This window comes from Schistocerca cancellata, chromosome 6 (assembly GCF_023864275.1).
Source record: "Schistocerca cancellata isolate TAMUIC-IGC-003103 chromosome 6, iqSchCanc2.1, whole genome shotgun sequence".
Taxonomy (NCBI): Eukaryota; Metazoa; Arthropoda; class Insecta; order Orthoptera; family Acrididae; genus Schistocerca; species Schistocerca cancellata.
Window position 1 is genome coordinate 318,405,267 of NC_064631.1, and position 17,342 is coordinate 318,422,608.

General features: G+C 37.2%; 1 protein-coding gene across 1 annotated transcript in view; it reads right to left on the bottom strand.

Moving 5' to 3' along the window:
• Nucleotides 1–17,342, bottom strand: part of LOC126191349 (lysosomal acid glucosylceramidase-like) — a 195,643-nt gene that overhangs the window by 38,363 nt on the left and 139,938 nt on the right. Inside the window, exon 8 of the mRNA XM_049932188.1 lies at nt 3,583–3,727. Within this exon, the coding sequence (XP_049788145.1) occupies nt 3,583–3,727 (145 nt within the window). The remainder of the gene's footprint in view (nt 1–3,582; nt 3,728–17,342) is intronic.

Genomic DNA, 17,342 nt, shown 5'->3' on the forward strand with positions numbered 1-17,342 from the left:
GTGTTCAGGCAATTTTGAAAATGTGTTTTTCATGGGCATCTTCATGTGACACCTATATCCTACAGTGTGACGTACATTCTCTAGGTTCACATTTCTGCACCCCTTCCACTATTCCTTTTTGTGGTGGCAACTTACCAGTGCTCTCGGTTTTAACTTGCCAGAAACAGTACTTTTACAGTAACTACTATAGTAACAATGAAACATATAAACTGTTGTAATTTAGTAATATAAGACTTCACAGAGCAAATTGAAGTACCTTCTTATAACAGTGTGAATCTTATAATAACTGCACAAAAATCAATCTCAGTGCCCAGATGGATATGTGCAGAGTGTCCATAACTAAAGTTGCAGTTTCAAAATGCTGTATAAAGAGAACCACTGCCCAGAACAATATAAATTAGAACAGTATACTATTGGTTTAAGAGGAAATGTCATGGAACAAAATGAAAACTCCATGATAATTTTACCAATAGATTCTATTCTAAGTGTCTTAATGAAAATGAGGTCAGGTAAAAGTGGCAGATGAACAACAAAATGATAGCTATGGCTTCAATTGCACATTATAACATCCATACTGTTCGATGTACAGGACTGCACAAGACTGGCAGTCAACAGTTGTGGCACTATTAGTTAAGTAATCCCATCAACCATAGTGAGGTCATACCACATTGGATAGGAAAAATTGGTTTTTAATTCCAGAAGTTTCATGGTTTTTAATTGTCCTGAGCCCAAAAACTACATAATAAGCAAAATGCCATCAGGTTTTAACTGTGCTTGGGCCAAAAACTACATAAAAAGCAAATGTCATGAGACTGGCACAAGAGATGTTCAATATCTAATGCAACATGTTCTGCTACAAGTTGAAATCAAGAAACCGCATGTTCCACAACAGATCAGAGTGCCTTGGGGGGTCACATTCAGAATGTATTGCACCGTATATGCCTTCAGTTCAACTATGTTCATAATTGGAGCACTGAACACAACTTCTTTCAGATAATTCCACAGCCATTAGTCACAGAGATTAAGATCAGGTGACCTGGGCAGTCAGGCTATAGGGAAATGACAGCTGATAATTCCAGCATTTCCAAAATATCTTTGCAGCAGCTGCTTCAGGGGCTGTGCAATGTGTGGAGGAGCACAGTGTTGCATAAAAATGATCCTACCCACACGTCCATGCTGTTGAACATCTGGAATGACACTGGTGTGCACAAGGCTCTCGTAACATTTATTGATGACAACACGGACTATATAGTCCACTTCCACATGAACAAAAAATTCCAAAGTGAACATCACTCTTGCTGGCAGTCCAGCAGGAAGTGACTCTTGAACATCGCTGATTTTGTATGGATAGCAATGCAGGATGTTTCATAAGATTCTATGCAATGTGCTCACAAGCATGTCTATGGGCTGGGCAATTTCCCATGCACCACATTTTTGCACACAACCGCTGCAGTGCTGTGGCCACGTCTTCAACAGATGCTGGACAAAATGCTATCCTCCTTCTGCCACATTACGCTTTAAAAGAACGTGCCTTTCCAAATTTTTTAATTATTTTCTCCAGACCTTTAGCAGACATTGGACCAATGTCTTTTTTCATACCCTTGAGTGTCCTGAACTTCTGCAGGGCTACTGACACACAGTCACTGTTCCTATAAAAGATCTTGGAGAAAGTTATGTTGGGCTTCTCGGACACAAATTGAGAAACAGTTGTGTGCCACACATCTGTTGATGTTCATATACTGATGCTTACAGTGCCATCTATTGGTAAAATTTTTGTTAAAACTTTTGTTTATTCCATGATGTTTCCCCTGTGTCAATAATATGCCGTTCAAATTTGACATTATTCTGAGCAGTCGTTCTCTTTCAACAGCATTTTGAAACTGAAACTTCGATAATGGGCAGCCCGTAATAAGGCAAGAACAATGATTTGTCTTTTCCATGGATGCTTTAAGCCAAGTTTCAAAATGCTGAAGGGTTCATAAAGTGTGTTCTGCAGCTGATACAGTAATTGGTAGTATAGATAAAATTTTAGAACAATATTAATAAAAGGATAAAATTCATTATCAAAGATCTCAAAAAGAAATTCAGAAATTTTAAGACCTGCCTTGACATGGTGCTTTTACCTATCCACCTACAGTGTGAATTCCTGCACTATGAAGGAGAGTGTAACATCCAGAAGCTGTATGTACAAATTTATTATAAATGACTGAATAGTTTCGTAAAGTCACTGTAGCTACATTACCTGGCATATTGTCACAAAACTCAACACTCATACAAACAAATGAAAAAGTTTTGTATTATTGTAACTGCACTTCAGATTTCTGCCCTGAGAATGCAGCAGTGAGCAGTAAGGCAAAATGGCAACAGCCACCAAGAAAGCATAGTTGTACTTAAATGCATTTACAAGTGTCTGCCATAATAGTGCAATGACACTTCAGAATGAAGTTCAACAAATGTCCACCAATTGCCAACTCCTTTCACCAATTGTATGCTCGGTTTAGTTTTGGGATGCCTCAGAAAGGGCATCAACAGGCTGGCCTGCAGAGAATGAAGGAACAGTTCACTGAGTGTGGGCAAAATTGATGAACAGAGGAAGCTGAGAGCTCAACATATGATAATCAACCATTTGATTTTAAGGACATGACTGAAGCTGAAGCCTTACCACTTTCAATTGTTAGACAAATGACAGACAAGTGGCAAAGTAAGACACTATAAATTCTCAGCACAATTACAACAGCTTATGGAAGAGTATGGGTTTTGTGAGAAACTCATCTTCAGTCATGTAGCAATGGTTCTCTCTGTCTCTCTGTCTCTCTTTTTTTAAATGGCTCAGTAAAAGGGCACAAGGAACAATATGATCTTGGGGACAGAAAATCCCCACACTGTCATGAAGCACATTCAAGACTCACCAAAAGTTAATGTGTTCTGTGCAGTCTCTCGGTTAAAAGTATAAAGTCCCCTTTTCTTCTGTGAAAATACTGTTACAGGACATGTGTTACTGGACCTGTTGGAAAATTGCCTCATCTCACAACTGGAAACTGATAGTGTGGACTTCACCAATGACATGGTGCTCTACCCCACATCTAACATGATGTCTGTGAATTCTTCAAACGGGAAATCGAGAAACTGGTGGATCATTTGTGGTGTGGTTGATCATCAGCAGTTCTTGTCATGGTCTCCATGCTCTCATTTAGGAATGTTTTAAATGAAAGAACAATGGCACAATTTACTTTATGTATCAATATCAAAGAATCAGATATACTTGAAACATCACACATGAAACATTTCTCTCTTAAAAAAGAAATGGAAAGAGAAATGATAAAAGAAGAATATTTCTCTAAAACAGTTTTTCTGGTCATTTTCAATATGTGTAGTTATGTAAACCCACTAATACTGAAGAAATCCTTGCAGATGTTTGTAAACAACTTTGTTTCATGAGAACAAATGAATTGCTAGTGTATTAACATCAAAATATATAGGTATTCCCTGCATTAAGTACCAAGACAGTTCTTTCTATACATGGAAAAATGAAATTCATTAGCAACTATTGGTGTTTAAGTAAGGCACTTATCCATGACTCACCAATGCTAGCCTCTGATGATATAATGAATTTGGTGGGGTATTTCTTTTGTGTTTCAGTTAATATCTGAGCTGGAGATATTTTATCATAGTACCAATGGACAGCAATACCATCAACGTATTTCTGCATCCTTTTATCATCCATAATCTGCAGTTTAAAAAAAATCCAATTAGAATTAAATAATATTAAATGATAATGCCAACTAGGAATGAAATGATTGATATGAGCTCAATAACCACAACAAAAATTGGGATATATTACAAAAATATCACAGTGGCAATATTGTTCAGGATAATACTAGTCTGATTTTACAGTTCAAAACATGTGTTATCACTGCATATTTAAAAACTTTCAGTACCTGTTTTGAGTCATTAAATGTTCTCACTAATCTAGTGTACTGATAAATTCCTTCTCATTCATAATGATGATCTCCATATCCTAATTTTTAACTTCCAGTGTTTAACTTTTTTTCCATTACAATGGAAGTCTTATTAAAACTTCAGTAATTTGCTGCCTGTGATTATTGTCTTCATTCACAACCAATGTGGCATACTCATTTAGTTATGAAGTGTGAAAGTAAAATAGGAAATTAATTGTTGATCTAGGCAATTACAAATAATAATTTCTTTCTTCAGGCAATAAAGAGCAAACAAAGACAACAAAAAGTATTCAGATAGTGGCACATAAACTGAATTTGTCATGAACAGGAACGCTGATTTGAACATCACAGTGCTTTTGCAGGTTTTATCCTATAGGAAGTTGAATGCTTGTTTCCTCTGTCCTGAAAATAGTCCAACCTTTTGAGTTATATGCAAACCTGTAATTTGACACTGGGTCTAGATCATTACATTTCTTGTTTTTTTCATACATGTAAATTAATGATGGTCATATTAACTGCTGGAAAAATCAGACCAAACAGTGGATTAAAATAATATAAACATTTTTCTAAGTTGTTTTCATAGACACCACTTTACACAATGTTTTCCACAGTGGAAAACAGGCAACCTGCATGAACACTATAAAATAAATGTAAGTTTAAACAGCCTTCTGATGATGAACCTGTTGGCTTCAAAGTGATAATAGCACTATTTGTTCTCAATAAATAAAATTTTTAATAGTGACTATTTGCTGTTTTTACTTTATTGTATGCGTTACTTGACATGTTTCACATTCCTGCATGTGTTCATTCATAAGGAGTTTCACAGACAATGCTGAATGATTGAACGAGTCACTAGATAATAAAGGAGACACAGCTGAGTGAAATAATAAGTGATACAGAAATAAAGAAAGGAATTAGGAATCTGAAAAGAAAGAAACAATAATAGGAGTTGATCAATAGAAATAAATGATGCAAATTGCCACAGCTGTCAGCCATCATTCCCCAACTTTCTCTCTTGTTCCCCAACTTTTTTTTCTCCTCAGCCGACCCACCTGCCACCCGACACAACCATTCACCCCACCTGACCTGCAGTGCCGACACATGGTAGTCACCTGGGCCAAGGTAGCTGTACAACATTTGTGTGTGTGTGTGTGTGTGTGTGTGTGTGTGTGTGTGTGTGTGTGAGTGTGTGTGTGAGTGGACACTCAGTCATGTGCAGAAAATTATTGGAATATGTATGTCATCTGCCGAATGCTGACATACTGTGTTACCTTGATAGACTTAACAGGGTAATTAAGGAAACAATGCTCACTGACCTTACTACTAGATTATGTGATGAATTAGGTGAATGAGAGTGTTAAGTATGTATGGAATGGTTTAATTACTCAGATCAGTTGCCAGAATATTTAAGTTTTCCTATAAGTGAGATGGTGCAGTGAGCTACCCAGATTAGCCCTCGAGTTGGGGCACCAGTTTTTATAACAAGATTGGGCATGAGACTTACTCTGTACTCATGCAAAGAATAGCTTCTTTATGTTACTAAGGTAAACCAGTATGAGCAAAATCAGTTTACGCTTAGTTTAATAAAATGAGGATAAAATATACTTACATTATATGGGCTGAATCATTGTTTAAATAAACACTAATAAAATAAACTTTCATTATATCACTCTGTTGCTGCAGAGAAGAGTTACCCCACAGTAATGACCCACTTGGAGCAAAAACAGCATAGTTGAATCAGATCCCAGCCAACCACTTACCCAATTGCTAAATAACCAGTAGACAACGGCCTCATTGTGGGACTGTGTCGCTAGCTCAGAATCTATGTTACTTTCTTGCACAGACTGTAAATTTTTTCTCATTCAACTGCCTATTTTACATTGATCCTGCTCACTTGGACATACAGCAGTAGAACTTATTACCGTGTTATTAGAAGCAATGGTAAAGAAATAGGTATGGACTCAATAATTGTAAAACAGCAATGGAATGGAACAAGGTAAGGTTACTTGTGGTTGGTGCACTTTATACAAAGGCATGTCCACTCACAGGTTAAGGGTTTACATGGTTTCTCCTAAACTGGTTATGATGAATGCCAGAATGGTGTCTGCGAAGGGGAATGGCCTGTTTCCTCCCTCATCCTCCTGAATCCAAGCTCGTTCTTTGTTGTTGATTTTGTTGTCAACAGGAGGTTACACTGTAATCTTCCTCCCTCCCTTTTTAAGCATTTTTATGTCACAGACAACTAAAATGGTTAAGCAGAAGTGATGAAAACAGTAACTTCTTTAAAATAAGATAGCTGCAGGATGAGGGACACCATCAATTGGGTAAAAGTGTCAGAAAGTAAATGGGTTACATTTTATAGAATCACATTGAGGCATTACGGCTGCTGCTGCCCTACCCAAGAAATATTATCCAGATCTATAACATATTACTGTTTGGCGTGGTGACCTAGCAGGAAATGCATACCTGGAAACCTAGACATCATAGGATCAAATACCAGCCAGACCTCAGATTTTTTTTTTCTTTTCTTTTCTTGCAGGAAGCTCTCAGTTGTATCTGTTTACAATGAACCTGTGTTAATTGGTTTTGTCATGGACTGTGATTTGGACTTTGTTGTTACACCTACTACTGTTCAGCTAGCACACTGACTTGCCTATCTGCCAAATGCAGAACTGTCTTTACTCAGTGTTCAACCAATTGTGTTTTCAGTGGACAAACTAACAGCACATTGGTGTAGCAAGATTATGCTTCATACTCAAGTCTTTCCCAGCTGAGCCAACAAACAGTATTCCCCAGCACTGTCATGTAAGTTATTTAACAAACTTTCAGAGTATGTAATGACCATGAGATATCCACCTCTAGAAGTCTTTTGTCTTAGTATTTCCAGAAGTGTCATGGTCTGTCACTTTCTGAGACTTAATTGTAGATAAGTTGTGTGTGAAGAAGCAGACAGCAGTGGTGGCAATAATGTTTTGGAACTGCAACACACCCCATACCAGAATAGAACTTGTCAGCTTGTTTTGGAGAGTGTTTCAACCATGATGAAACAGAAAATTTTCAAGCTCTGGAAAAAATAGCATGAACTGCAACACAATCTCATGCAGAAGCTGAAGGATAGTGATCCCAAATGCCTACAGTTGCTTCCAGCAGTTCCATCTCTTCATTGAAGCTTAAGTGGACTGGAAAGTGTACCAAAAGCATTTAGCATAATAAATATTAATCAAACATTTCTCTTATACAAAAATCTAGAGCTCTATTATCTTGTGAAAAAATTGGCCCCTTTATCCAACACATCAGTCCTGCTCCTCGCCATCATTCACTTGCTTTTAAGTGAACATTTTGCTACAAAAATGCTCACTTGGAGTTCCCTCAACATTGGAAGGCACCATCACACAGTTATCAGTCATGAATCATGGATCTGCAGCTCCTGAGAGGAAAATGCCAGTTTACATGTTCTGGTGGAAAATCTTAAGCATAATCATTAATATGTGATGTGGTAATTAGATTATCACCAGACAGTGAAGTGTGTTCTCAGGCATTATGGCAGTCCATTCTTTCTTTAGCTGAAGCTTTGGATATAGCTATGGCTTCCAAGATTTCTCAAGAAGCTCAGGCATCCACATTGATGGCTGTGAGATATCAGAATTGCCATCTCAACTGGGAACTGTGGTGGGACCTAGTTTGTTTGATGGTAACATGTCACAAATGTCATGTAATGCAAGTGACTCCCACTTGAGTGAACAGTACTCAAATCCAGTGCCATAATGCTTTTTCCACTCAGCTTTTGCAAACAGTTTGCAGACTGCCCAGCTGGATTGCTTTTCTTCTCATGCTAGATGAAGCTGCCAACATTATTATGATGCCAGTGTCATATAACTGTTGTTTGGCAGAGCTGGCCATACTATGAGCAGTCAATTGCACTGATGCAAAGAAACGACATCACAGAATTGAGAGCATCACCACATCATCTTACACTGTCAGCAATGGTGTTTGGTTTTCCCATTCTATTCCTCTTCATTACTGGGCCCTTGGTCTCAATTATTAATCAGCCTACATATCTTCAGTTGGGGTCTCCACCTTTAAAATCAGTGTCAGCTAAGGTATAGGCTCACACTCATCATGAAATTCAACGATAGACCAGGTAGTTCTGGAACTGACATATAAGCTAGTGATCAGAACCATTCCTTTCTTTGTAATAACAAAAACCTTAGGTGAAAATATTTTTGCCATTGGTGTGTATGCAGCCTTTGGATTTTCTATCCAGTATTCAGTCCAAGCAATACAGAATACTGTTCCATGCACAGAAGTGGATTATTTGTGTCTCTAATGTGTTCTCTTGTTTTCTCCAGGCCTGGCAATGGCTTACAATCTTTCTGCTCACATTACATTAAAAGAGTTGGTAGATCCAAAATTTTTTAAGCTCACCTAATAACAAAAGCCTTCTGGGATTATGTGAAGGTAGTAGAACTGGATCATTTAAGAGAGGAGTTAAAAGTGTTGTCACAATTCCTTACAGTTGCAGGATGACACATTTAGTTACTGTTCACAAATCCAATGTGTGTCATGCCTTTGTGGGGCCTAGTAGTATGTTATACCTTTATGGGAACTTCAAAAATACAGTATACAGTCAGATGATTGCAGTTTCATGCCCTCTTCCACATTCTATTGAGCCATTTTCCAAATTGGCAGGGTTCAGCAGTTCTCTCAGGTCACTACTTCAAAAGCGTATTGTCAACTTCCTTTCCATGAGCCTTTCCTAGCAATTCTTGTATTAAATACTCCAGATGCTCTCTGAAAATAACAGATTGCCTTTTGGTGCTGCTAGCACGTCAATAATTTTCCAGAAATTTTTAGAACAAACTATTGCCAGTATTGCTCAATGAATCACCTATCTGGATGATATAGTGGTCAAAGGATGGACTTAGCAGGGGAACATGTAAAATCTGTGGAGTTCATTTTTTAGTCCTTTTGCAAGACTGTTTAAACTGTAACTCATTAAAATGCTCCTCCTTACAGCCTTCTGTTAATATATAGGATATATCCTTAGCCATGGTGGCTTTAAATTGACATCAGAGAATGTGGCAGCCATTTTCCATGTTTCTATACCAAAGAATGTGCCTGTTTTATGCCTCAAATTTCAATGATAGCTAAACGATTGAATTTATTGCATAGAAAACGGGACCTTTTCAAACAATCAATGGTTAATCACCAAGCATTTCGTACATTGAAGAAATTTTCCAAAATGGTCCTTGTCTGACCCTGTATCAGCTTCATTTAGGTCCAGTGTGGGGAACAGACATGTTACTCTATGGTGTCATGACCATTCTATCACATAAGCACCCAGATGGTTTAAAGTGGCTTAAGAAATTTGCCTCTAAGATGCTCATCAAGATCCAAGAAAATTATTCCCAAATAGAGAAGGAGGCATCTTTGGTATCCAGAAGTTCCACACTTTGCTATATAACAATGGATTTCATATGGTCACAGATCATAAGCTATTTGTTGTCCATACTTGGTCCTATGTCAAGGTTTCCTGAACAGATACCTCAGAGGTTACAATACCGGGCTGTTTTCTTGTCAGATTACTGTATCAGTATTCCATTCATTATCACAAATGAGCACAGTACACAAATGCAGATGCACTTCTCCAGTTCTATACAGGTCACCATGAGGAATTTGATAAACAAGTGACTGTTTGCTTCCACACTGATTCACATCTGGAACAGCTGGCGGAAGAGATTTCCATCAATTCCAGATATGTTGCAGTGACCACATATAAGGATAGACTTTGGCCACAGGCCCTGCATTTTGCAGCCAACCCAGAATTTCATTGTCTCTTTTCACAATGCCATGTCCTTCATCTTTTCAAATGTATGTTGTTTTTGAATAAAGATGACCACCAATGTTGAGCGGTGATTCTGGAGGTTCTGTACTCCCACGTATTGTGACTCCTGCATCAGTTCCACTGTGGGATTTGCAGAATAAAGAACTTGGTCCAGTGACAAGTTTGCTGGCCACAGGCTGATGAAGATATAGCCAATATTATCATATGCAACAACCTGCACTGTCTCTAGCCCACCAGCCATGCCCATGCTTATCCAGCTGTGGCATACAGCATGTGCACACTTTTTGGATTTGTTCAATGGGGCCATTTGGTTGATTTTAATAGGCACACATTCATTTGCCAGATGTCATCAAAATACAACAGTCCATGGTGGAGAATACGACTAATGCTCTGGCCTGTGTTTCTTTCTGTTGAGAGAACCCCATGAACTGTAGTCACTGGTATTGGAGTGCAGTCTGGTTCTGTTTGCTTTCAACAGTTTGGATCTGGCATGGAATCAAGCATATTACTGCATCTCCATTTTATGCTGTAGCTAATGGCATGGCTGAACATTTACTGGGAATGTTTAAAAAAAATAAAAGATGGAAAAACTATAAAGATCCAAGCCTATCAATTCTGCACAGGTTTCCTTCTTATTCTATTAATGGGCAACACTGATCCCAGCATAACTCTTGCATGGACAGATGTTGTTTTCTGTGTACACACATATTGACATATGTCTGGATGGATATGCTGTTCCGCCACTGCCGGTAAGGCTACCAGTTACTGCTGGTGGCCACACATCAAGGAATCTTTCACCAGTGCTGGAGACACCTCTATTTGCACCATCCAGGATAAGCTCAGCCACCAGATCAGCCACACTGCTGGGGCAGCCCAGCTCATGCACCCCCACAACAAACAACAACAGAAGTGGGTCCAGTTATAACAATACAGAGTTCCCCAAAGTTCATATGAAATGTCTGATTCCACCTTTTGTTTTTGTTTTTTTTTTAAATTTTTTTTCTCTTTTTTTTATGCATCTGGATAGTTATCGGACAATTCAGTGTTTAGTAAGGCATTGTATGTGTGTTTATACATATAATTCTATCCAATTTGATAAAAAACTTGATATTTATTGCGAAGGCATATGGAATGTTCTAGAGCAACATATATTGTCATCATTATCACGAGATTGTTGTCACTAACAAAATTATGTACAAACGCTGGATTGAATGTATAATAAAGAAATTGAAGGGATAAACATTTGGCAGAAAATATTAAAATGCTGTGGAAGTGTTGGCAAAGGTGACCGGCACCTCTAATTACCATAATTACAATCAAGTAATGAGTTAACACAAAGAACCTCATTATCTTGAGAAATGGCTTGAAAGTTATTAGCAAGCAATGTATTTTCATTTGTTATTTATTTTTATGTCTTCCTCTGCAATTAAATGTCCTTGTAATTACATTTCTAATTAACTGTCCGCAGCTTGTGGTCGTGCGGTAGCGTTCTCGCTTCCCACGCCCAGGTTCCCGGGTTCAATTCCCGGTGGGGTCAGGGATTTTCTCTGCCTCATGATGACTGGGTGATATGTGATGTCCTTAGGTTAGTTAGGTTTAAGTAGTTCTAAGTTCTAGGGGACTGATGACCATAGATGTTAAGTCCCATAGTGATCAGAGCCATTTGAACCATTTGAATCTAATTAACTCTCCAATTGTTTACATCTCACAGTTTTGCAATTTCAGAATTTGAGGCTTTATTTGTAACTTTCTTGTATGCAGTCAGATAAAGCAGAAGATTTGTGATACCATTACATGTTAGTAACCAAATCCAAACTGTAATTAATTATGTAACTAAAATAATACGAGAGACATTATTGTAATTAAAGTTCAGAATGATTTTCTTATGGAAAACTAAAGATATTACTAGAAAAGAGTGTTATTCAAATACTGTATTTTATACCTTATTTGGCTGTAACATGAGTTTCTTTACATTTAGTAAATTTTAATTGTAACATTGAAATTATACAAAATTAATAATGGAACATTTTGTGAGTGGTTGTTAAAATTCTGTATAAGGGAAAGCAGCGAGGCTGTGAGTCAGTCAGTTGTTGTTGTTGAGTCTGCTTGAGAGTCTGTTTGTCAAAGAGATCAGTGATGTCTGTGAAGTGCTTTGTTTAATCATGTCGAGAATGCAGTTCTGTTGTCAATAAATAATGAGAAGTTGCAAATTTATTTTCTTTCATCAAAATGAACTCCATGAAAAGTTAAGTAATTTTAAGTAATGATTAAGAAGAATGTAGAATCATTACAATTGATGGAGGAGCTGGGATTGATGTTTGAAATGTGGAAATATTTTTAACAAGTGACTGTTTCAGGTGAACATAAGACAAATGTCAGGCATAAATTGTCTTGAAAAATTTTGTGTTATGGATGCGCAGAACAAATGGATGTTGCTACATGGAAAGAGTTGGTGTGGATAAAAAGGACCAAATTATTGGACAGCACCACAACGATCAGACAAATAACAGTTTATTTTCTTAATTAGTGTTTTTGTGAAAGTGACAGTCATTTTTGTGCAGGAAGTTTTTACATTTTGAAATTTACTGTGGCCAATAACGATAAGGTAAAAATGAGTGAGGAACCAATGGAAAACACTTCAGACCTAGGAGCAAGTATCATTGAACTGTCGCCCAATAGTAATCAAAGTGCAGATTGAAGCTTTTGTGAAGAGGGTACCAATGAAAATGTCACCACGAGTACTCCAATTGTGCAGGGAAGAGTAGGCAGAGACGATTTTTTGATGTTATTAATGCAGCATATGAAAGAAGCTACGGAACAGATGGGACAGATTAGGCAAGAAGTGAAGAAACAGATGGGACACATAAGGCAGGATACTAGTAAGATAAGGTAAATCCAGGATGGTATGGCAGCACTAAAAATTACAGATTGAACTCAATACTCGTGTTGGAGCAGTAGAAGGAAGGTTAGAAATAATAGAAACTAACTTCACACAAGAGTTGTCCAAAAACAAGGAGAGATTGAAAAATTAGATGAACATGTAGAAGTAGAAAATTAGAAACTGAAAGTAGAGGTTGTCCAGGCTAGGAGAACTTTAGAAGAAAAAGTAGAATCTTACAAAAGGAACTCTGAGTCAAAACTTACAGACATTACTAATAAATAAGTAGTGTAGAACTGAAGTGTGATGAAAAAATAGATTTGTGTAAAAATAACATCGTACATTTAAGTAAGAAAATTGTAGAATTACAAGAGGGTGTAGCTCAAAGAAATTTTGTTAGTATCATTAATTGTGTATGGGGTGGCATACCTTCAAAATGCTTTCCAGGAGATGAGAAATTGCATCCTGTTGATTTTTTACAGCATTGTCAAGATAATTTTAGTAATGAAACGATCAATGTTAAAATTAAATTTCTTAAGAGATTTTTGGATGGAGGAGCAATCTCATGGGCCAATCAGAATGTTAATTCTACCATGTCATATGATGAATTTGAGAGAAAGTTTTTAAATAAGTTTTGATCAGAATCTGAGCAAGCTGGGATTAAAAGTGAGTTTTTGAATGGTCAAATGTATAGGGAAGGCGATGGCAACTTGTAGTGTTTTTGTGAAAACCAATTGTGGAAATTAGTACACCCAGACAAACCTTTTGATGAACTAATACAAATAGATGCCTTAAAAAGGAGATTACTGAAAAGAGTACAGTAGGAGTTGATTTATGGACCAAACAACTCTGTAGATCAGTTCTTGAGATATGTAGATAAGTTGGATAGAGTCTTTGAGAGAAATGAGAGGTTAAGTAATGGCAGATTTGGCAATCAACTATCTGGGGGAGGGGCAGGGGGGGGGGGGGGGGGGGTGGAGTGTCAGTGAAGATCAGAATAATAATAGTGGTTACAATATAAATGAGAACAGATGAATCAACCATAGTAATGGGACTGGAAACAGAGGGCATGACAACAGGGAGAGACGTCAGGAGAAAGGCAACAACAATTAGATAATCACCAATCAAGATGAGACAATTTAAACTGATGGACACTTCATTGGGAGCCTGTCAGGTTGGGGTGAGAAATAAGTACTGAAATCAGGCTAAACACCACTGGCCTAGAGACATAAAAAATAATTACAGAAGACAGAATAATCAAAGATATTGGAGTGGAAATGACAGAACTAATGTAAGAAGAGCACATCAGATTGGCAAATTACAGTTTGACAGTAAATTCTGGAAAAGCATGAATGAAAGGGTTGAAAATAGAAGTAATAGCATCTGTAAGAATGTTGAAGAAGTTCCGTTAGAGGAGGAAACTATTTCAAGTCTATATAATCAGTGTGGCAAAGAAGTTTGTGAAGAAAATGTTGGTTCTTATGGTAATCTTGATGAGTTTGGATTAAGTAAATTAATGGAGGAAGAATCTATCACTGTTAATCACTTAAGTGATGATACTTGAACTGGTGTACGTGTCAACAATTCTGGTGATTATTGTAAAGATGTTGCAGAAGTCTCTAGTATTGGAGATGGTAGCATGTGTGGTAATATTGATAGTGAAAGTGTCAGTAGTAATGATAAATGGGAGGAAGAATTAGACAGCATGGTTTATATGAAGGTTAAAGAAGATTTAATTAATGGTGAAGAAGATGATATCAGTAGTATTTGTGAAGAATATGAGAACCAGATTGTACCAATGGAAACTGGGAAGGTATCATCAGATAAGGAACATGTGGACAGACATTATGATTTAGATGTGATGCTAGAAACTTTATGGGATACTTACAAGGGTTAGAGTGACAGAGACAGAGTAAAAAGGGTCATCGAGGTTATTTGTGAAGAATTGCATTCCAACTGGGAAGGTAGAAGCAATAAACAGGCTTACAGTGAGATCAGTTCTGGTAAAAGTAAACAATGTGTGAAAGAGGGACATGACATCAAGCAATCATCTGATGTAGCTCTAAGCAAAATTCAGACAAGTAAGAGAAATTGTGCAGAAAAAAATGGTGTAAACAATTTGGACATTAGAGAGAGTGAGGGTGATTTGTTGCATGAAGATGAGGAGAACACGAAGGAAAACATTTTAGGTTGCCCGTATATATGTATAAAAGTTGCAAATTATGAGGGAGTTTGCCTCTTAGACACAGGTAGTCATGTCTGTGCCATTTCTGAAAAATTTAGAGACCAGGTAAGACATAGTGCTGACTTTGAAGAATATCCTGTTATTGGAATCAAAATTAAGGGAGCAACTGGTAGGCACAGTAAAGTTGTAAACAGGCAAGCCTTAATGTCTTTCACAATTAATGATGTACAGTATAATCAAGGATGTTTTGTTGTACCTGACCTCAATGAAAACATTTTGTTCAGAGTGAATTGGATAAAAGGAGTAAATGCACTGGAATAACAAAAAGTTAAAACTCATCAACCAAAAGACAGATGTAACACATGTGACTAAACTGATTATCCAAAATTGCCTAGAGAACAATTTTCAGATTAGAAGAGTAATTTTTGCAAATGAGAAGATTGACATTAACAAGGAAGACAATGAAGAAGCATGCAGTGAAGACAAGTATGCTGAATTAGTGGCCACCAAACTAAAGGAAGCTGGGAGTCTAGACAAAGAACAGGCAGATCAATTAGGTAGTTTGTTGTGGGAATACAAAGATGTGTTTAATGAGAAACCTGGAAAAGTGAAAAAACTTTGAATGTAGACTTAAACTAAAATCTCACAAACCATTTTTCATTAAACCCTATGGCATACCCATGCCAAAAAGAAAAGCTGTAGCGAAAGAGCTACAAAAGATGGGAGAGTGGGAAGTAATCGAAAGGTGCAAAAGCGCATACAGTAACCTGTTGGTGGTAGTTTCCAAATGTGATGGTGGAGAAAGTCTTATGCTCGATTCAAGACATTTAAACAAATACCTTGAGAGGGAAACTGATCACCCTGAGAATATATATGAGTTATTACATAAGTTTGAACGTACAAAATACATGTCTAGCTTAGACTTAACAGCTGGTTTCCATTAGGTACCGTTGGAAAATATACCGCATTTTTGTATGGAGGAAGTTGTTATTGCTATTGTGTTGTACCATATGGCCTCAATGTATCAGTTGCAGAATTTATCAAAGCATTGGATTTTGTTCTAGGAAAAGAACTATTAAGCAAAATAATCCTTTATGTTGAAGACATACTTGTTACAGGAAAGAGTTGAGAAGAACATATACATTTGTTGGATGAAGTGTGTTACAGATTGAGAGAGGGAGAGGTGTCATTAAAACTAGAGAAGTGCAAATCTGGAGTTAAACAGCTCAAACTTTTAGGCCATACCATCTCAGAACAAGTAATCTTGCGAGATGAAGAAAAACTTGAAGCCATTGCAAAATTTCCTGCAACTAAGACTAAGAAACAACTTAAATCATTTTATGGAATTTGTGGCTACTACTGGAAGTTTGTCAGCAATCAAGCTTTAAATGCCTCATGTTTGAACAACTTGTTGAAGAAGAACACCATATGGGTGTTGGACAGGGGTTCTCAGGAAGCATTCAACAACATCAAGAAACAGATGTGCAATAGTAAAATGTTATACAGACCTGATCTTACAGAGCCATTTTGCATTATAACCGACAGCAGTGACTTCGGACTGGGATCTCATTTGTTCCAAGAAAAAATTGTAGATGGTGTGATGGAGCATAGATCAATAGCTTTTGCAAATAGAACTTTGCAAAAACATGAGGAGTCATATAATGTCACCAAAAAAGGATTGTTAGCAGTCTATTGGGCTTTCACCAAGTTCAAGAATTACTTATCAGGATATCAAGTAGTGGTATACACAGACCATAAGGCTTTGATCTATATATAAGAGTGTACTCTGCAGGAAAACCAGGTGGGCACTATTCCTCCAGCAGTTCAACTATACAGTAAAGTATATAAAAGTGAAGAAAATCCAATTGCTGATGCTCTACCAAGATTGCCAATTGGGGGAGAAGGTGAGAATAACAGTGATGAATGTGAAAAGGAATTTTGGATTGTGTATCTAAAAGGGGTGAAAGATGAGAATGAAATCAGGAAAATTTGTAATGACATCCGTAGATATCAGAACCATGATTCCAACTAGAAGTTAGTAAAAAGTTATCTGGGTAAGAGAGAATATGAGGAAGTAGAGCAGTATTACAAAGTGCACAAGGGTATACTTTTCAGAAGATACAGTGCAGGCAGTGATACTTGGAGATTGTGTTGGCCAGAGCAGCATATCAAAATATTGATAAAGTATGTACATAAGAGTTTTGGACATAGTGGGACACTGAAATGTATCCAAAAGATCCAAGAAAATGTATATATTTTTACAATATTGCCAGTAGAGTGAGAAAGTAATTATCTACATGTGACAGGTGCCAGAGGGTAAAAGTTAGTAATCAAACGTGCAAAGGATATATGCAAAACATCTTGCCAAAAGAACACCAACAAGTTGCAGCAGTTGATCTTAATGGATCATTGCCTAAGGCTAAAGGAGGATTTTGTTAGATATTTGTCATGGTAGACCTTTTTTCAAAATTCATT